Raw genomic sequence first — 21,807 nt, forward strand, 5'->3', positions numbered from 1 at the left:
TTGTTCAGTTGACAGCCCTCTGGTCATTCTTTCCATGGCTTCCTTGAAATTTTACTCTATGCAGGCACAGCTAGGGATTTTGCCAAGAGTGAAGAAGACTCTCCATACTTATTTCTAGAGGTCTTTATTCCACAGATTTTATCTTCCTCTCCAGAATCTCTTCCTTTCAATATCTCTCCTCACCTCAGTGAGGCCACTGCACTTTTCTTGTAACCCTGCTCCCTGCGTGGCCATTGGGGATAAGCCCCAAGGCAGAAAGCTGGGAGGATGGTGGAGGTTCACCTCCAATGTTACACTTTCCTAAGGCGTCATGGTCCTCCTGCATCTCCCGTTCTCCAATATGTGAAAATAGCTTCTTCATATATTTTGTTCAGTATTTTAGCCACTTAGGGGATGAGAGTAAATCGAATCCTTGTGACTGTATCACGGTTAGAATCCAGTCCCAACATTCTTCTTTATCTCATCTATGCATGCAGTGTAGCATTAATACAAGCTCATTTCAGTAATGCATATCTTCCATTTTTATAACGTTGTTTAAGAAAATGTCTTTGAGGTTCTAATGTGAGGAGGTGGTGAAGAACAGAGCTCTTTCCCCCTGTCAGTCCTGGAGTAGTGGGAAAGGAAGCAGGTGCTGGAATAGAGAATTGAAAAGGGGTATGTCTATAACCCTCAATGCCACAATATGCCAACTCTCTACATTTCAATATTTGTATAGGATTTGGGAATCTTAGGTCAGTAACCGTCTAGGAGAAAAAAACAACAACAAAAACAAAACAAAGAGCAGTATCTTAAGGGAAGAAAGTAGCTAGAATCTAGACTCAAAATGATGCAGACTTGAACTGTTCTAAGTTACCCAAATGTTTCCAAGTAGTGGCCTTCTAGGACTTTATTATTTTGAAACACTTTTTAGATTCCCCTCAAGAGAATAGACAAACGTTGCCAAGTATTAGATCTAGTATCTTGCATGTAAGAACTTCTGTGTTCCACATTTGATAAACTTGCACTTGGTGTTCAAAGGTCACCAAACTACCACTACCAAAAATCAAGCAAAAAACGATTAGTAATACTTCATTGTAGGCATTGGAATAATATTTATAGAATTCTTGAGGCCAGCTTATCTTTTATCCCTTCCCCAGCCTTCAATATCTACCAGAGGTAAATGATTAGGAAGTTACCAAAATAGAGTAGATCATCCAATCATGGAGGAGATTGCTACCAGTGCTTAGCTTTGGAATGCATTTTTATAAGAAGAGTTGCTTTCTAGTTACAGTCATTCAAATGAAATTTTTAAAGCAAATAGAAATAATCCTGGCTTTAGCCATAACCCTAGAAGTAATGCCAAAAGCCTCACTTTTTTTTTTTCCAAAGCCCTTTGTCCAGCTACAGTGTTCCTTAGTGATAGCGAGCACTTACAGTGAGATGAAGCCTTTACAGTGAAATTGACTGCAATCCTGGAAGTACTATAAGCATCATTTTTAACTTCTCTGAGACATAAATTTCTTAATTATGAAATAAGCATGGTTTTTATCTACCAAATTGTGTTTTACTAAAAATTTTTAAGATAGTGTAAGTGACTTAGTACATTGTTTAACACGTCATAGACATTTTATACCAGTCAGAAAAGTAAAAATCACACATCAGAGATTTTAAAACAAGGAAGTGTTGAAGCTGGTATTGGAGAACTAAAAAAATAACACAGAGGTAACACAGAGTAATAGCAGGACTCAGCTACTATCCATATGGCTGCAGGAGCAAAAGAAAGGGACGGAGTTTTAGAATGTAAAAGCTTGGAGGAGGGGTCCTATGAAGCTGGGACTAAGACTTCAGAGGAAGAGCAGGTGGCTGAGCTGGTGCTGGTACTCCTAAAGGTATACTAAGAGGCTGGGGCAATGAACTGATTTCATTTGTTTTTCTTCTCTCTGGAATCACTGTTCTTTTTGGGTGATATCCTTTGTCTTGAAAACAATTTTCATATAATTTGTCCATTTTTTGTTGTTTCAGGTGGAAGGATAAATCTGGCCCCTTTTACTCCATCTTGGCTAGAAAGGGAAGTCTCTAATGTTTTCTAAGCAAACAGGTTAGCCACTTTTTAAAGATGAGTTCAATAGGTTCTGTCTCATGTTGTTTAGTTTTTCAGTGTACTTATAAAATCAGGCAACTGTTTTGGCATAGTTGAGATATAATGCCCTTCAATGACATGCAGCTTTCAAGGATGTAAGACCAAAAACTTTTAAATCACTCCTAACTCTCTTCTGCTTTCAAATCCAATCCATCAATACATTCTGTAGCTCTAACTTAGAAACTCTTACTACTTCTCATTCTCCCCACTCTCATCCCCACTGTAAGCACAAACCATCTGGAACCTTCTCCCTCTTCTCATACATCTCAGACCCAACCCAATGGGGCCCCATAGGAGCACTGCCTCCTCTGAGGTCTAAATTTCAGCTCTTACTGGTTGCAGTGGCTTGTGCCTGTAATCCCAGCACTTTGGGAAGCTGAGGTGGGAAGATCATTTGAAAGCCAGGTGATCAAGAACAGCCTGGGCAACGTGGAGAGACCCAGTCTCCACACACACACACACACACACACACACACACACACACATACACACACATTCTTAAGTGTCACCTGCTTTCTGAAGGTGCTACTTGTGTGAAACCTTAGTGTTCTTTTTATGCCATTTAAGCTTTTTATACCTGTTACCAAATCTTCACATTAAATTCTCCCTAGTATTACATAATATAACTAGTATGGTTTCTAAGTCCTGACTGAACCCAGAGCGATATAGAAAGTAGTACTAGGAGTAAGTTTTTAAAGATAATGCCTGAGTGCATTCTCTGTTGCTTATAACGAAACACTTGAAACTGGGTAATTTATAAGGAAAAGGAATTTTCGTTTTCATTTTTTTTAATTGATACATAACCGTACGTATTTATGGGGTACATGTGATATTTTGATCCATGCATATATATAATGTGTAATGATCAAATCAAGGTATTTAGGATATCTGTCACCTCAAATACTTACCGTGTCTTTGTGTTGAGAACATTCAAAATCTTCTTTTCTAGCTATTTTGAAATATACGATAAATGATTGTTAACTATTGTCACTCTACAGTGCTATCAAACACTAGAAGTTATTTCTTCTGTCTAACTGTATTTTTATACCCATTAACCAACCTCTCTTCATCACCCCCACCCTCTTCTCGGCCTCTAGTAACTATCATTCTATGCTCCACCTCCATGAGATAAACGTTTTTATCTCCCACATATGAGAACATGTGATATTTGTCTTTCTGTGCCTGGCTTATTTCAACCTACATAATGACCTCCAGTTCCATCCATGTTGCTGCAAATGAGCAGATTTTATTTTTTATATATGGCTGAATAGTATTCCAATGTGCATCTATACCACATTTCCTTTATCCATTCATCCATTGATGGACACTTAGGCTGATTCCATATCTTGACTATTTTGAATAGTGCTGCAATAAACATGGGCATCCAGATATCTTTTCGATATACCGACTTCTTTTTTATTGAATATATACCCAGCAGTGAGATTGCTGAAATATATAGTAGATCTATTTTTAGATCTAAGTTTTTAGGAGCCTCCATATTATTTTTCACTATTGCTGTACTGATTTCCATTCCCACCAGCAGTGCATTAGCATTCCCCTTTCTCTACATCCTTACCAGCACCTGTTATTTTTTTGTCTTTTTGATAACATACATTTTAACTGGGGTAAAATGATATCTCATTGTGGTTTTGATTTGCATTCCATAATAACTAATGATGCAGAGCATTTTTGCATGTGCCTGTTTCCCATTTGGATATCTTCTTTTGAGAGATGTCTATTCAGATCGTTTGCCCATTTTTAATCAGTTTATTTACTTTTTTGCTGTTGAGCTGTTTGAATTCCATAGATACGTTGTTTATTAATCCCTTGATGGATGAACAGTTTGCAAATATTTTCTCCTACTCTGTATGTTGTCTTTTCACTCTGTTGATTGCTTCCTTTGTTACTCAGAAGCTTTTTGGCTTGATGTGATTTCATTTGTCCAATTATGCATTTGTTGCCTGTGCTTTTACAGTCTTACCCAAAAAATCTTGCCCAGGCCAATTCATTTCTCCAATACTTTCTTCTAGTAGTTGTATAGTGTCAGGTCTTAAATGTAAGGCTTTAATCCATGTTGATTTGATTTTTGTATTTGGTGAAAGAAAAGGGTCTGGTTTTTGATTTCTACATGTGGATATATAGTTTTCTCAGCACCATTTATTGAAAGTACTATCCTTTCCCCACTGAATATTCTTGATGCTATTATCAAAAGTCAGTTGGCTATAAATACATGGATTTATTTCTGGGTTCTCCATTCTGTTCCATTGGTTTATGTGTCTGTTTTTGAGTTACTATAACCTTGTAGCATATTTTGAAGTCAAATAATGTTATGACTCTAGCTTTGTCCTCTTCTTTTTGCTCAAGATTGCTTTGGCTATTCAGGGTCTTCTATGGTTCTTACAGTTATGGAGGCTGGGAAGTCCAAGGTTATGGGATCACATATGGCAAGAGCCTTCTTGCTGGTGGGTACTCTCTGCAGAGTTCTGAGGCAGTGCAGGGCATCACATTGTGAGGGGACTGAGCATGCTAACTCAGGTCTCTCATACTCTTCTTACAAAGCCACCATAATTCACTGATTCATTAATTCATTGATCCATGAATGATCTAATCTATTCTTGAGGGCAGAACACTCATGACCTAATCTTCTCTTAAATGTCCCACTTCTCAATACTGCCACATTGGGGATTAAGTTTTAACATGAGTGTTAGTGGGTACAAACTTTCAAACCATAGCAGATGAGATTTATGGTTTAAGTTGGTTGCATCCTTGGTCTTCAAAGTAGGTTTGAGCTCCTTGATAATAGAAAATGAAGTGGTAATGGTATCAGAGTTAGCCTAATTATTATCTGTATTGATTATGATGAAGTGTGTATCCTGATGACTGTAGCACTTGTCCATGAAGGCAAGAATGGAGTGGAATGACTTCTTTTGAATACTGTGGAGCTCTTATCCAAAGAAAATGACAAACTCATATCACTATACTCTCAGTTTAAGTTATGTTCAGAGAACTAGAAAGCATCTGCAAGAACCTAAAATTAATATTTTTATAATGGCAGAGCTGACTTTGCTGACAATGAGATGCAAAATTTAGTTGTGTGGGGTAGAGTTACAATGTAAGTTGAATTCACATCTTCACTAAGTTTCTCACTTGAAAACTAGGGCATTCATTGGGAAAGAGTGAAATAATGACACTTGGAATGGGAACACCTGGGTGATCATAGAAGAAGCTGAAAATTTGGAGCTCTAGAATCACTCTGAGCCTCTCTTGACAGTAGAAGAAAACTGCCTTTCAGTGTCTGAAAAGACTAACTCTTTTTGCTTGATGGCCTTACCTAGAGCAGCTGCCTTGCAAGAAGGTGCCTTTCTCCCTAGGACTCACTGCAACCATACATGGTTGCCACTACAACCAAAATTAGATAAGATCTCCCCATGTTCTAGGAGCACAAGGGTGAGGTCTGACCCTGGAGGAAACATTATACTCTAAAAGAATTTAAAGATGTTCATTTACATTGACAGAGATCTGGGTAATACACATTGGAGTGGATTCTAAGGATATTAAACCAAGGAGAATGAACTACAACACTTGATCAGTCCAACTTTATTCATATGACTTCATTTACCAGAGACTCTTAATTTAACTGTTAGCTTATGCAGCTAGCAATTTATTCTAACAATTTATCTCTAACAATTTACTTGGTTAATTGACTTGGTTAGTTGAAACTTGGGCTCAACAGCAGACTGATATTTAATGAGACAGATTCTAGAATTTTCTTGGTCTGACATAGAGAAGGAATCCAAAATCTTAAGGAAATTAGAATTTGGGAATAGTCAGTCATATGCTAGGCCCAGAAGATACTTCCTTCACTAAAGTATGAGAAATAAGTGACAGGAGCATGAGTGTCCTTAAAGAGCTCTGTGGTAACTGTTGTGTAGACGGGATACCATGGTGGGAGGTGCCACCACAACACAATTAATCAACATTTGGTTGTTTTCTGCTTCTGTTTCTTCTTCTTCTTCCTTTTTTTTATGTGAGACAGAGTTTTGCTTTTGTCACCCAGGCTGGAGTGCAATGGTGCAATCTCGGCTCACTGTATCCTCCGCCTCCCAGGTTCAAGCAATTCTCCTGCCCCAGCCTCCCAAGTAGTTAGGATTACAGGTGTGTGCCACCATGCCCGGCTAATTTTTGTATTCTCAGCAGACATGGAGTTTCACCATGTTGGTCAGGCTGGTGTCAAACTCCTGATCTCCAATGATCTGCCCACCTTGGCCTCCCAAAGTGCTGGGATTACAGGCGTGAGCCACTGCACCCGGCTGTTTTCTGCTTCTTAAATCTTCAGCTCCAAAAAGTAATCTTTCTGATCAGTTCAGGGCATGAGAGTTCATGTAGGGTGGATTTCTCAGGCTTTCTTTACAAGTTCAGGTTAGTGGTTTTAACAATGCATTCATTTATCATATTCATTATTACATAAAAAGACTATAAAAGAAACACTAATAATTATTTTCTTGATTTCTGGAGATGCATTATGGCATGCTTCTCCAGAAATTGAGACCTATTTTGAAGTCTGGCCTTGGTATTGATTAGCTGAGGAACTTTAATGAAACCATTTAACCTATCTGAGTCTCAGTTTAATCTCAAAGAGAAAATGAATTTATGCATAGAAAGTTTAAACACAGTGCCTGGCACTTAGCAAGACTCAACAACAGTTGTTATCATTGTTATTATTTCATTTTCCACCTCAGGTTGTCAATTGACTTATTCAAATAAAACATGATTTTCCCAAACTTACAGACAGGAAATATTCAACATTAATTCTACTGCTTAAATAAACCTAAACGCCTTCTCTTTCTTTTTTTTAATGCTTTATTTTTTATTTATTTATTTTTTGGTACCAAATTTCTTTATCTGAAGGAATGGTACAAATCAAAGAACTTAAGTGGATGTTTTGGTACAACTTATAGAAAAGGTAAAGGAAACCCCAACACGCATGCACTGCCTTGGTGACCAGGGAAGTCACCCCACAGCTATGGGGAAATTAGCCGGAGACTTAGCCTTCATTATCACTGTCTCCTAGGGTGTGCTTGTCAAAGAGATATTCTGCCAAGCCAGATTCAGGTGCTCCCATGTTATGCAAATTGGTCACGTGGTCACCAAATTCTTTGATGGCTTTCACCTGCTCATTCAGGTAATGCGTCTCAATGAAGTCACACAAATGGGGGTCATTTTTGTCAGTGGCCAGTTTGTGCAGTTCCAGTAGTGACTGATTCCCATTTTTTTCCAAATGTAATGCACACTCCATCTCATTCAGCCCGTTCTCCCAGTCATCACAGTCTGGTTTCTTGATACCTTGAAGGAAGATTCGGCCACCTTGTTGGTTCTGCAGCTTCATCAGTTTCTCAGCATGTTCCCTCTCCTCGTGAGATTGGTGAAGAAAGTATTTGGCAAAGTTCTTCAAAGCCACATCATCGCGGTCAAAGTAGTAAGACATGGACAGGTAAACGCAGGAGGCGTAGAGCTCCAGGTTGATCTGGCGGTTGATGGCAGCCTCTGAGTCCTGGTTGTAGTTCTGGCGCACCTGCAAGGTGGACGCGGTCATCATGGCGGCGACTAAGGAGAGGCTGCAGGAGCGGCGGCCGGGGCCTTGGGGCCGTCCGAGGGTGCAGTGAAGACGTGACGGAGGGCTGGCTATGGGCGGCCGGCCGGGGTGGGGAACGAGCACCGGGTTGCGTCCAAGCACTGTTGAAGCAGGAAACCCCGAGGACTCTTGGCGAAGAACGTCTCCGCCTTCTCTTGCTTTAGTCGGTGTTTTTAAAATTACTGTTCTAGCAATATTTTGGCTACATCTGAATCAAATAATATGATTTTGTTTAAAACCCCAAACTTTTCCCAGCTTAAAAAGAACAGGTTATGCCTCACTAGGAATAACTCCATATTCCTTAAATATCTTGACTGATGATTACTGACTTGAGCTGAATCAATGCAAACTGCACTGAGGCTGTGGCCCAGAAAGAGAGATGTCATGAAAAGGAGTGATAGGAGTCCATTCATGCTGATATGTCTGCCGCTCTATTGCTAGTTGTCTTCCATCCTGGGCAAGGCAATTATTCACCAAGAAAGTGGACTTAGATCTTTCTCTCCAAGTAGAAACGTTTCTTTTATGGCTGGACGTGTGGCTCACACCTATAATCCTAGCACTTTGGGAGGCCGAGGTGGGTGGATCAGTTAAGGTCCGGAGTTCCAGACCAGCCTGGCCAACATGGCGAAATCCTGTCTCTACTAAAAATACAAAAATAGCCGGGCATAGTGGTGTGTACCTGTAATCCCAGCTACTAGGGAGGCTGAGGCAGGAGAATCGCTTTAACCTGGGAGGCAGAGGTTGCAGTAAGACAAGATTGCAGCACTGCACTCCAACCTGGACAACAGAGCAAGATTCCATCTAAAAAAAAAAAAGAAAAAAGAAAAGAAACATTTATTTTATAATCGGTTGCTTATACATTCCTGGAGATTAGTACACCCATGTGATGTCTTTCCAATATATCCCTTCTCTATGGAGTTGATCAAGAGCAGCAAGCATGACTTCATTCTCCTTCTATCCCCAGCTCTCATGCAGTGCCTGGTGCACAGCAGATGTGCAGCAAATCCTGAATTACAACATCACTCTGGAGCTGTGGTATGTCTTGTCTGATTTGGTTTATTTAGATCAGTTTCCCAACCATCCCTGAGAGATATGCACTTCGATCAACCACAGTGAATGACTTTCTACTTTAATGATTCTCAACTGCATAAATGAGAAGACAGGAGGCATCCATCTCTCCTGGAAATGTGCAGTTGCTGTTGTTGTATTTTTTGGGTCGTTTTTTCAATTGAGTACTCAAACATCCCTAGATTTTATCAGATTGTTGACAAATTAAATCATATTAACATCTACATCCAATGTCATGCTCCTGTTCATGAAAAACTCTAGCCCTTGAAAGTCCATCCTTCTCCCAGCCCCTGGCCTGCAGGTGTTCCTGAGAGTCATCAGGGATGTCTTTCCTGGGTTCTCCTGGTATCTGCTAACTATCCCTTCCGCGCAAGGCTTCCTGCATTGGTTCTTATTGCCCACGAGAGTATCTTCATGACCACAGCAGGCAAGACACCATAATGCCAAAGCCAGGAGCACTGTTTTTCAAAGTTCCCATAGCTACTGACTGTGGAGGTGTCAGAGCAGTGCTGGGCTCCTTTCCAATAGGGGGACTGCTTCTCCTCCGTCTTTGTAGCAAGCTGTTACCTGGGCCTGTAGTAGAGCTGCTCACATCCACGGCCATGCATAGGGCCTCAGGAAAACAGCTCCTTCAGCATCTGCCTCGAATCCTCTCTCTGTCCAGTCCAAGTAGCTCAGGGTACAGATATCTTTCTATGCCTTCCATTGTCCTCTTTTTCATTTCAGTACACCAAAAAATAAACAAGCACTTCTCCCACATCTACCAGATTACCGAGATCCCCCATATATCAATTCAGACAAATAAGCAATGACAGGCCTCAGGTTCAAATGGTAAAATTCTATATCCTCATCTGGACTCAGCTATGGCATCCTGCTACACATTTTAAGACAAATAGAAGCTTGTTTATTCATTAGTATAATGTAGTATTACACTTGGTTCATAATTGTACACCATGAACCTCTTTCTACCTAACTGTTCCAATCTAAGTTCACTTTGTTGTGGTTGTAAGGTTAATAACTGGGCAACATGGATTCTGGTTCTAATTCTTCCTGAAACCATCTGAGTGATAGTAAAGTGTACAGTTAACTGACTCGGGCCTGTTCCCCCATCCACAAAATAAGGTGTTCAGTCCACACAGTTTCTAAAATCCCTCCTAAGCCTAATAGTGCATGAGATTTTGTGCTAATAGAATATTCTTTGCGGTGGCTTTCAGTGATGTTAGTAGTGGATATGGTGTTCTCTGTCATAACAGTTTGGTATTACATTAGAATGTCAATTACTGCCTTAGTTCTAGACATGTTTCTTATCTTTTCATATATAACTGAGGTGTACCTGCGAGGTGCACTGTATTCTATTTATTTAAAAATATTATTTTCCCAATAAAGTGCAGATTATGTTGAATTTAGAGGGTGGACATAAAATGCATAATAAGAAAAAAACCAACATGAAGTGCCCCTCTGAAAATATTATCCCAGCCTTGTATTGAACAGGATATATCATCCTGCATTCTCATGGCCGCGAATGCCAAAGTACTACATGATACAGGCATGTGCAACTTGGCAAGCAAAATTATTGATGCTTGTGAAAGAAAGGCTCTCTCATATTAACAGTCGTAATATTGTACTTTGGAGTTTTATTTAAACCACCTCAGTAGTCTGGAGGACAGCTTGAGAAAGCCTTAAGAGTTTGAGACTGAGTTTGATGATACTTTCTCGTATGTTCGTGTACAGATAACACTGTTCACAGCACTTTCCTACAAGACAAAAGAAATATAAGGTATTTCAGTATAGTTAGGGAAACTAACGTTTAGAAAAGTGCGAACTAAGTACTACCCACACATACATTCCTTAAAAATATTGAAAGAGAGGCCGGATGCAGTGGCTCACACCTGTAATCCCAACACTTTGGGAGACCAAGGTGGGCTCATTGCCAAAGGTCAGGAGTTCAAGACCAGCCTGGCCAACATGGTGAAACCCTGTCTCTACAAAAAATACAAAAATTAGCCGGGGATGGTGGCACGTGCCTGTAGTCCCAGCTACTCAGAAGGCTGGGGCAGGAGAATCACTTGAACCCGGGAGGTGGATATTGCAGTGAGCCAAGATTGCACCACTGCACTCCAGCCTGGATGACAGAGTGAGACTCCATCTCAAAAAAAAAAAAATATATATATATATATGGAGAGAGAGAGAGAGAGATCTATATAGTCTATAGATAGGACCTATCTGTTAGCTGGTTTTTCCATGTTCTATATAACCTATATATGGCAAATCACATATATGTGGTATATTTAGGGTATATATAATGTTTATATATCTATAAAGCAAGGTATACAATTTGGAATTTGAAGTTTTTATTTAAATATTTTAAATGCCAACATTGATGCATTTTGCTATTATACATACTCTACATTTTCTAAATGATAATAATACTAGCTTACATTGATGTAGTATTTTATGGTTTTCAGGGCACTAATATACACATGACGATAACTAATTCTCTCAGAAAACCTTGGCAAAGACACTGTCTACATCTTGAAGGCAAGGAATCTGAATCTTGAAGAGATTAAATGAGTTGTCCAAAATCACATAAGTACTGAATGGCAGGGGTGGAAATCCACATCCTTGGATTCTGAGTGTAGTGTTCTTCCTAATGAACTATAAAAACTTTCTGTTTATTGGCTAATGTCATTATAAACAGAAATAAAATCAATCATCCTTAGTCTTCCCCTTGTGACTTCATAAGGAATAAAATGTACTCTTCATTGTAGAAAGAAAAAAAAATCACTGTATTAAGAAACAAGGTTAGGTTTAAGAAACCTACACACAAATCTTGCATATTCCCTTAGAACTATTTTATATTATGTAGAAAGTTACCTTTTTATTCATTTTGGTATAGGTGGGGGTTTGGGAGGAGGAAAATCATGAATACACATCCTTCTACTCTGGAGAAGTGGGGAAGGTGACCTGGGAAACCATCTGAAAGGGAGCAGGATGGATTCTGTAATATATAGATTGTTCAATGAAAACAACCTGACTGCTCATCCCAGTACCACCACATTTTTCTAGCTGCATATCCTTAGGTAAGTCAATGCCTGAATTTCAGTTTCCTCACTGTTAAATGGGATACTAAGCTTTACCTTACAGGATTCTTGTGGAAACTGGGGAAATAATATTAATATATGAAAACATAGGGACATGATAGTGACATGTATTAACTCATTCATACACCAAAGAAAAACTCCGCTTCAGCTTCTTATCCCTGGTCTAGAATTCCTTTTCATGTTTTTGTTTGGTGTTGAGATGGAAAAACAGTGAGAAGTTAATCGTGGAGTGGAGTAGAGGATTGGCAACAACCCTCAACCGCTGCTAAAATCTTCATTGCACAAATACATGCTTGCTTTGGTTTACCTGTGAGTCAAAGGATTAGGCTGCATAATATTTTCATTCTCTTTAGTTTTTTAGTTCCTCAATCCACACACATTTTATATAATGCTTATAATTCTACATTTATCTCATAATTTTTTTCTCATTCTTTTAAACTATGAGAACAAGGAAAATGGCATTCATTTTCATTGTTTTAGAACAAGTTGTGTTTTTATATTAGTCGTTACAGAAGGTGGGAAGAAAGAGAGGATGGGCTAACTCACCACCACCATTTTCCCATCCACCAGCTTTCTCGTTATGGTGGTTTCTTTGCCATCCCAGTCCTGAACTTGAACCAGGGACTCGTTATCTAAGATTACTTTACTCTGAAAAACAGAAGAAACTAAATTCAGATCAGCTTGTCATATTTCAACACTCAACTTTTATCAGGTGGCAAATTCTTTTTAGCTGTTGTAATACTCTCAGGTAGTTTTAGCATGGTGTTGACAACCCTATTTATTTTAAGACTTTGTCAGCAGTAAAATTGTTGGCTAATTCTGCTGAAGAAAAAAGGTTTTACAAGAGTAAATGTGTAATATTATCTTGAAGCATAAGTAAAATGTTCTTTCTTTTTCTTTTTTTCTTTTTTTTTTGTGACAGAGTTTCGCTCTTGTCACCCAGGCTGGAGTGCAATGGCGCAATCTCGGCTCACTGCAACCTCCGACTCCCTGGTTCAAGCAATTCTCCTGCCTCAGCCTCCCAAGTAGCTGGGATTACAGGCACGTACCACCATGTCCAGCTAATTTTTGTATTTTTAGTAAAGATGGGGTTTCACCATGTTGGCCAGGATGGTCTTGATCTCCTGATCTTGTGATCTGCCCACATTGGCCTCCCAAAGCACTAGGATTATAGGCATGAGCCACCACGCCTGGCCATGAAATGTTCTTTTTATCTTTGACTGTGTAAGCAGAGTATTATCTTTTTGTATAAAGAATTACAAATATATTTTAACTTTCAAAGTAAGTGTGAAACTCCAGCCTGGACAACACAGTGAGACCCCCATCTCTATAAACAATAAAAAATTAGCCAGGTGTTGTGGCACATGCCTGTAGTTCCAGCTACTTGGGAAGTTGAGGTGGGAGAATCACTTGATCCCAGGTGGTTGAGGCTGCAGTGAGCCAAGATTGTACCACCGCACTCCAGCCTGGGCAACAGAGACCCCTGTCTCAATAATAAAAAAAAAATAGTAATAATAATACATGTGAAACTAATTCAAACTCCCATTATATGAGCTTACTTAAAAGAAAGAAGGCCTCTTTCCTCTTCTTATCCCAATAATATTTTCCAGTTTTTTTGTTGTTGTTGTTTTTGGAGATAGGGTATCACTGTGTCACCCAGGCTGGAATGCAGTGGTGCAATCACAGCTCACTGCAGCTTCAACCTCCTGTGCTCCAGCAATCCTCCCACCTTAGCCTCCCGAGTAGCTGGAACTACAGGCACACACCACCACAGTGGCTAATCTTTGTGTTTTTTGTAGAGGCGGGATCCTGCTATGTTGCTCAGGCTGGTCTCAGACTCCTGGCATCAAGCAGTCCTCCCGTTTTGGCCTCCCAAAGTGCTGGGATTACAGGCATGAGCTACTGCACCCAATCTAGCTTTTTTATTCTAGTAGATTTTTAAGAATTTAGCATAGAAATCCATATTAAGCATTTAAGTCAAAAATTTTCTTCCATTTTGTATGGTACAAGAATTTAAACTCTCGTATTCATTTAGTAACTGTCTATCACAGTGGCATGATAGTTCCTTTTATCAGGATATTACCCTCCATATAGTTTAACAATCCTCTATTGAGTTCATTCATTCAAATAATAAATATTTATTGAACAACTGTCGTGACCAAGCACGGGATTCTGTGAAACAGACAGGAAATCCTGTTTTGGATGAGCTTACATTCTGGTGTAGGGAAAAAGACTGTAAACAATACATATAGAAGTAAATTACATATTATAAATAAATAATATATTCCTGAGATATGTGCCCTTGAGATATGAATGAAAACTCTGTGTGGCACTTTCAGGGTGAGACCATAAAAAGCCCATGTCTCTTTATCTTGGTGTTGGAGAAGACCACAATGTCCACGGGTGGTAGTTGAACCTCTTTTGGCATGGATCCCTGAGAGATTAGGAGGAGCAGATTTCTTGTTTACTCCACTACACACACACAAACTTCCCCAACGCCACCCGACACTACGTATGTACTGCAAGTTGGAAATAAATCCCCATTGTGTTAACTCACTCCAGGCTTGTGGTTCATTGTTATAGTGGCATAACCTTACCTATACCAGCTAATACGAGGTTTATTCACTGTAATTCTATGTGTGGAAAACTGCTACAAAATGGATAGGGAAAACTTTTGTTTCTGAGAGGACTAAACAGTAATCTAGGGAAATGATTCTCAAAATGTGGTCTGCTAAGCGTCTGCATCAGATTCATTAAAAATGCAATTTTCAGGGCCTCTGGTAGTGAGAAGGAGGCATTTTTCACAAGCATCCCAGAAGATTTGTATCTTCACATGTGACATCCTTGGACCTATGTTTTAGACCAAAGTTTCTCTTAAGGACTTTAGATACGTTTGCTAGAATTGCTTACTTACCTAGGATGATATCTAATATTCTTTTGAAATGTGTCTGAAAGACTGTCGTAGGCCTCACCTTTGTTTTGTGGCCACCTGGCATGATCTCCTCAAACTCTTCTCCCAGCTTAAAGGAGATCTCGTTATTTTTAAAGATGCTTTTGGTTTTTATTGTGATGACATCTTCATCCGTACTGATGGTCACAGTGGGTTTTGCCAAACGGCCCAGTTTCCTGCTGGCTCTTCCTATACCTGGAAACCAGATAAAAGAAGTATTATCTTTTTGCATAAAGACTTACAAATACATTACATTACAATGCAATACTTAAATCTGTTGTTGACTCCAAAAACTCAACATTATCTGTATAATTCTTTGCTAACTAGGAGGTTTGCGAATTGAACAGATTTAATGGTGCATGACTTCACATATCCCAAGCCAGCAGCTCCACCATTACATGTTAAAATAGACTATTTTTGCAGAAAAAAAATCTGTCTCTAGTTTTTGTTTAGTGAGTATTCTTTTTCACTAGTCCAGTAGCTATTAATCTTCCTGATTTTTGAACCCCTTTGAAAATCTGATTAAAGCTATCAACCATCTCCCTATTTTAAAATTATATCCACTCACATACAAACAAAGTACTTTGGTATGGATTTTGCCAGATATTTAGCTCTTCACTTATATTCTTACATGTATACATATATGGGTTTGTTTCCTCAATGATGTATGTTTTTATTGCGGTAAAATATTCATAACATAAATTTACCATTTGAAGTTACAATTCAGTGGTATTGAGAGCATCACACTGTTGTGCAAGCATCACCATTATTTATAGGATTTTAAAATATATGTTATATCTACTGTTTTTCAACTTGCTTTTTCCCCATCTTGAAAATTTTCCATGTCACTCCATATAGATACATACTTTTTCATAGTACATAGTATTCCACAGTATGTATAGACCAAAATTTATTTTGTCTGTCTCCCTGTTGATGAACAATTCATTTGTTTCCATTTTGATTATCACAAATAATTATGCAGTGAACATTCTTGTATACACAGCTCTGTGCAGCACATGTAGGAGTATTTTCAGCAGAAATAGCATTATATATACTGCAATACCTAAGTTAAAATTATAAGGGAAGATATATTGGGAAAATACTATAATGTAGTTCATGGAATTCATATCATAAAACATGATCACAGGATGTGACAGATTGGATAATGGTTCCTAAAGATATTCACGTCCTAATCCCTGGAACCTGTGAATGTTACCTTTACATGTTAGGAGACGGTGCAGATGTCGTTAATTTAAGGATCTTGAGATGGGGAGTTTATCCTGGATTATCAGAGCAGACCTCAAACATAATCATAAATTTCCTTTTAAGACAGAGGAAGAGGGATGCTATACTACAGAAGAAGAGAGAGCAGTGTGAAAATGGGAGCAAAATTTGGAGGATTGCTGGCACACACTAAGGAAAGCCAGCAGCCAGCAGAGGCTGAAAACCAAGATCTACTCTGAACTTTATTCTGAAGATCCCCCTAAAGCTTAGAGCAAACGTTTACAAAATAATCATCTTTAAAAATAGTTTTTTTTTGTTTTAAAACATTTATTAAAATCACTTGCTGTTTAGTTAGTTTATGTAAATTCATGGTAACTTATATCAGGGATGATTGGCAACTCCAACGTAGTTTTGCACAGAATTGTATCTTGGTAATGAATCAATATTTATTTTTTCCTATGTGAAAAATTAGGGAGTCCAAGATTACTATTATTTTATATAGAGCAAGTTCTGTGCTATCAAATACCCATTTTTACTGGATATGATATGCAAGTAAACATAGCTCACCCAGCTCCTTCATGTATTCTTCGAAATTTTCACAAGAAATGGACTTCCATGTTCCTTGGAGCTGGTCAATCATTCTGTCTGAGATAAGTTGATCTCAGAGAAAAGCAGTTTTATGTGTATGTTGGTATTCCCTGAAGTAGTATGGGAACTTGTTTTTAATACAATTCTGGGTAGAGAATGAGATTAGAAAAGTCAGGAAATAAAATAAGGAACTCTAATCCTTGCAATGTTCCTTGAGTATCATCTAAAGCAGAAAAGCTTTCTTAAATGTAAATAAATCAGGATGAAAATGGAAACATAGTACAGTGTTTAGCAGAACTAGATATACCTTTTCCAACACTAATTTAGGATCAAAACTAAATGTTACTTCCCTTCCCTAGGACCTGCCAGGCACAAAGCAATGTGTAAGGGCTGGGCCTGGACAGCTGTGTTTATGCCATGAAACTTTTGCGCCCAGGTCTCTCTCTTTCTCTGTCCAATGATGATTCAGAAAAAGCCAATTTATTGGCTGTTTGAAGATCATTCTCATTCTTGATAGTTTGAACTAAACACCAGAGAGACTTCATAGATGGTACTTGACATTTGAAGTAAAAAGTTAAGTTTAGTAAGGGCTAGAGCAACCATTTTAAGTCATGTGCACAATGAAAAAGAGAATGGGACAGAGAAAAAAGAAAGGAAAGAGATCATGTTACACACACATGCACACACACACACACAGCCCTGTTACTGACACTTTTCCAGGTGCCAGCTCAACTTCCCAACAGCTTAGAGAGCCATCATTGCCATGAGAACACCAAATATCTTTTAAGTCCTCTTTAATTTAGGCTAGTTTCTGTTCCTTTCAACCCTGACTGTAACATCTCAGTGTCCACTGAAAACTGTAAGTCAGAACAGGGGTCAAGGAATATAACAGCAAATCCATCAGCTAGAAAAGAGAGGACTCCAAATGCTAAGTAAATGACAAACATGCTCTTATACATTCCATCAGCCCCTGAGGACATCATTGTTAATTCTAGGCAGAGCTTGATGTCCATAGGTTGACACAAAGTTATTAAGAAATACTGAAGTTATAAAATTATTTTAAGACAAGAATGGGAACATGGCATTTTATAATAATTCCCATTAAAATGTTAAATTTCCAAATTCTAATATCTTATCCAGGCCAATAGTCTTACTGATAATTATTCAACTAACATTTATAGAACAATTAGCATTATATGCCTAATATGAGGCAAAAATTTTGCATACACTATTGATTTAATGTTCCAGATATGGTTGGTAAAGATACTATAGTTTGGCCGGGTGCAGTGGTTCTTGCCTGTAATCCCAGCACTTTGGGAGGCCCAGGCGGGCAGATCATGAGGTCAGGAGTTCGAGACCAGCTGGGCCAATATGGTGAAACCCTGTCTCTACTAAAAATACAAAAATTAGCCAGGCGTGGTGCAACGCACCTGTAGTCCCAGCTACTCTGGAGGCTGAGGCAGAAGAATCACTTTAAGCCGGGAAGCAGAGGTTGCAGTGAGCCAAGATCATGCCACTGCACTCCACTGCACTCCAGCCTGGGCAACAGAGCAAGGCTCTGTGTCAAAAAAGCAAAACAAAACAAAACAAGAAGCCTTAGTTCATTGGTTGGTTTTCCTGAGTAATTTGTACGACTGTGCTCATTCAACTTAATAGGCACGAGGCTGAAGCCAGAAAATGACCCAACATTGAGGGTGATCTGGGCACTGAAGGCACTAAAATTCCCAGGATTTTTCAAGAAAATGTCGAATGTGCTGCCACATATGTTGGATGCACATGGATCCCCTCCCACAAGGAAAATCACGATTGAAGATCACCTCCTTGAAGAAGATGTCATATTGGGAGCGGTGTTTTTCCCTGTTGCTGACAGATTAGACTTGCAGAGGCGTCAGTACTGAGGTGTGAGACGGAGCCCATGTATGGCTTCTATCTCTGCACTGTGGCTGCTCCGTTCATGTGTCAATCACATCACCTCAGAGACTGCCTAATGTCAACTGGCCTAGTCATTTTGTCTACTCTGTTGTTCAGTGCCTCTTCTGTGATTGATGCTTTCTAGTGTTCATGAATATGAGAGCCAAAAATCTTCACATATTTTGCCTACTCCTATAGGTTCACACACATTCCTTTCCACCAAACATTCTTGTCTGCAATTTTTCAGTCCTTCTCCTTCCAGGTCCCTGACCAGCTTTTCAGATGATTCGCTTCCACCCATGAGTATATATATGTTCCCATTCCAAGACACTGCGTCCTCCACATGAAATAGGGAACAGGTGCATGACTCTGAGCTTTGTCGATTGATATGATTTTCCTTACCAGTTCCTCAAGTCCCCCCCTCACCCCAAGTGTCGTGAAACCACTGCCCATTTTTAACTTGCCTCCACACCCTGTGCTGGCTGGTACATTAAACATGCTCAGGTTTTTTCTCCTCCTTTAGCTGGTCACATGGGACCCACGTACTGTCTGGGGCGTGATCTGAAGGAGGGGTGCTGGTGCTGCAGTGGTGGGTGACATGGGGATCTGCACCACCTGCTCATGCAGTTACCTTAGGACTTCTGGTCTTGTTTAGGCTTGACCCCAGATGCACAATTTGATCTCATGATGGACTTCTGCTGGACATACCTGACTTGATGACTCTGTGGGTCTGATGGAACCCGGCTCATAATGGACAGTTCCAGATACATTGTTACTTGATATCCTATAGTCAAGAATTCTGTCTCTATGCGGCCCCAGTAACACATTAGGCACTCTGTTTTAATAGGTGTATAAGTCTCTGTTACAGATGGCATGATCTTTCTTCACAACCCCGGACATTGGTGCTATGATGCTCACCCACACACATACATACACACTCTCTCTCTCTCTCTCACACAAACACACACACACACACACACACACACACACACACCATACACATTATATTGCATATTTTCCTCTCACGAACACCTCCAGCATCGTGGAGTTTACCAATCACATGACCCAAGCATCAGGGCAGCTCATATCACAGCCCTTCCTTCCTGCAGACCCTTTCCTGCTCTGGGCTCCACTCAAAGCAGGGAGCCTTTCATGCCATCCAGTATATGGGCTGCAGCACATGCCTAAATGTGCAATATGTTGCCACCATAAGCCAAAGAGTCCCACAAGAATTTTGATAAAAGAGGCAAAATATAGCAATTTGTCTTTTGGAAAAGATTTCCTTATATGCCCCTGGTCAAGCTGGACCCCTAAAAACTTTACTAGAAGTTGCCTCAATCATTACCAACTTTAACTCCCATATTCTGTGTTGAATGTGTCTTACCAAGGCCTCCAGTATACTAGCCACTTCTTGTTCATCCTGCCTGATAACATGATATTGTGCCAAGTGTCCAGACAGCCTAGATCTCATCTGATTATATTATGATAAAGAGTAGGAGTTAACATAGCCACAGGACTATGTTACAGGTGGCTCATGCCTGTAATCCCAGTACTTTGAGAGCCCAAGGTGGGAGGATCACCTGGGGTCAGGAGTTTGAGAGCATCCTAGCCAACACGGCAAAACCCCATCTTTACTAAAAATTACAAAAATTAGCTGGGTGTGGTGGTGGGCACCTGTAATCCAAGCTTCTCGGGAGGCTGAGGCAGGAGAATCACTTGAACCTGGGAGGTTGCAGTCAGCCAAGATCACGCCACCGCACTCCAGCCTGGGCAACAGAGTGAGACTCCAACTCAAAAACAAAAAAGTGTAAACATATATCATTGTCTGTTCCATGCAAATGCAAATGGTTTCTGATCTTTCCCAATTGAGGTAGGAAAGAATGCGAAATATGGTCTGACTGAACACCATGTACCTGACACTGTATTAATCTGCACTAACAAAGATAACACATCAAGCACAGTAGCCATCATTGGAGTTATTAGTTGATTTTTCACTAGGCTAGAAATATTCTAAGATTCATTTGGATTTTGCAGTGATCAGACTCATGAATTAAATGGTGCTATGATATGAACCACCACCTTCTGCAGTCTTAAAGTCCTTTTGAGTAGCCCCAATTTCTGTCATTCCTCACTCCTCCCCTGCCACCAAATACAATGTTTTTTATTCACCATCTTATCAAGGGATGGAGAGAGGATAGCGGTGAAGAAGGTGGGAGTATGGGGATGCAGTTTCAGAAGCTTCCATTTTGCCTTCCCCACTATGATAATTCTTGTTTGAATTAGAAAATGAGAAAGGTGGAGCTTACTCCAACAGCCAAGGAGTCAATCCCAATTACACATTCAGGGCCTAGGAAAATGACTTCTGGAGGAATCCACAGACCTACTGGACCTACTGAGACCTAGACTTTGGCAAGGATTCTATTTACTACCTAGCTGCTGTATGTCTTCACCCTAACATGATGATTTGGCACTCTGTGAATGATGATTTGGCACTCTGTGAATCAATAATAATTCAGACCTGAGGCTATCAGAATATCTGGATATTCCTCTTTCGTCATTGCATATTTTCTCAAGTAAACGATAACAGATCTCCTTTGCAGGAGAAAATTTCCCCCTCCTTTGGGGGAAATTAACAGTTTATGGTATCTCAGGGTTCTTCCTTCTGTGGGCTTGTCACCTACTGAGACAAAGGATTCTGGGTCTGAAAATTGGCTCAGATCTGGAATCTGAGCAAAGGATCATGACTTTCTACTGCGGTGCTCATCCTTAGTCTGCTGCCCATCCATTCTTGCCTTCTTTTGATTGTAGGTATGAAGCAGCACCCTTGTTGGCTAATCATCTATTTTGCCTCTATGGATTCAGTGTTATTTTAATCATCTCCGTAACCCCTTTCATGTCAAACACCCTTAGCTGTGCCTTCAGCCTTGCCCTATTTTATGGTGAAGTGCAATTAATCCCCCAGTTTCTGGCAGTAAAGTGCTGCCATCTGGCCCAGATTGCATCAAATTCTCTTCATTCCCATTGCTACCAATGAGCTGAACTCTAACAACCCAACAAGAGTAACCACTGAAACTCTTAATGATGCTGTGGCCCCTCTCACCAGTGCATTCCTGATGGCCCAGTAAATATGGAACATAATTATCTGTTGCTCTTCTGACGTATATACACATATACATGCACACACACACTTTTTCTTTCTATAGAAAAGTATTGT

The 21,807-nt window shown here is 39.7% G+C and overlaps 2 protein-coding genes across 5 annotated transcripts; both read right to left on the reverse strand.

The window, feature by feature from the left end:
- Positions 1 to 532: 532 nt before the first annotated feature.
- Positions 533 to 19,333, reverse strand: FABP12 (fatty acid binding protein 12). Of its 4 annotated transcripts, XR_009214965.1 has the most exons (7): positions 19,058 to 19,288; positions 16,662 to 16,827; positions 14,893 to 15,065; positions 12,467 to 12,568; positions 10,467 to 10,573; positions 8,431 to 8,552; positions 533 to 631 (listed from the first exon to the last, which is right to left on the reverse strand). XR_009214965.1 is itself a non-coding variant. In XM_058444478.1 (5 exons), exons 2-5 carry the CDS (start codon positions 16,732 to 16,734, stop codon positions 10,499 to 10,501), a joined length of 423 nt encoding a protein of 140 aa, XP_058300461.1. In that variant the 5' UTR covers positions 16,735 to 16,827; positions 19,225 to 19,333; the 3' UTR covers positions 10,424 to 10,498. The 4 variants fall into 4 exon arrangements, 2 of the variants coding, with proteins under 2 accessions (XP_058300461.1, XP_058300460.1); XR_009214966.1 differs by lacking the exons at positions 533 to 631; positions 8,431 to 8,552 and adding an exon at positions 11,694 to 11,795 and having other exon boundaries at positions 10,424 to 10,573; XM_058444478.1 differs by lacking the exons at positions 533 to 631; positions 8,431 to 8,552 and having other exon boundaries at positions 10,424 to 10,573; positions 19,225 to 19,333.
- On the reverse strand, positions 7,107 to 9,423 carry LOC116813825 (ferritin heavy chain-like). The gene is made up of 2 exons (XM_058443677.1): positions 9,308 to 9,423; positions 7,107 to 7,959 (listed from the first exon to the last, which is right to left on the reverse strand). The coding sequence occupies exons 1-2, from the start codon at positions 9,421 to 9,423 to the stop codon at positions 7,164 to 7,166; spliced, it is 912 nt and encodes a 303-aa protein (XP_058299660.1). The 3' UTR covers positions 7,107 to 7,163.
- Positions 19,334 to 21,807: the final 2,474 nt, after the last annotated feature.

The sequence above is a fragment of the Hylobates moloch genome, unplaced genomic scaffold (genome assembly GCF_009828535.3).
Source record: "Hylobates moloch isolate HMO894 unplaced genomic scaffold, HMol_V3 SCAFFOLD_9, whole genome shotgun sequence".
NCBI lineage: Eukaryota > Metazoa > Chordata > Mammalia > Primates > Hylobatidae > Hylobates > Hylobates moloch.

What these genes read in the sequence shown, in the direction of transcription:
- LOC116813825 (XM_058443677.1), bottom strand. Translation starts at nt 9,423, where the DNA reads ATGGCCGTGGATGTGAGCAGCTCTACTACAGGCCCAGGTAACAGCTTG. An exon ending in ACTGCTCTGACACCTCCACA is followed by an intron (nt 7,960 to 9,307) that starts GTCAGTAGCTAT and finishes TATTTGATTCAG; the next exon opens with ATGTAGCCAAAATATTGCTA.
- FABP12 (XM_058444478.1), bottom strand. Translation starts at nt 16,734, where the DNA reads ATGATTGACCAGCTCCAAGGAACATGGAAGTCCATTTCTTGTGAAAAT. An exon ending in AGAATACATGAAGGAGCTGG is followed by an intron (nt 15,066 to 16,661) that starts GTGAGCTATGTT and finishes TCTGGTTTCCAG; the next exon opens with GTATAGGAAGAGCCAGCAGG. An exon ending in CAGGTGGCCACAAAACAAAG is followed by an intron (nt 12,569 to 14,892) that starts GTGAGGCCTACG and finishes TCTGTTTTTCAG; the next exon opens with AGTAAAGTAATCTTAGATAA.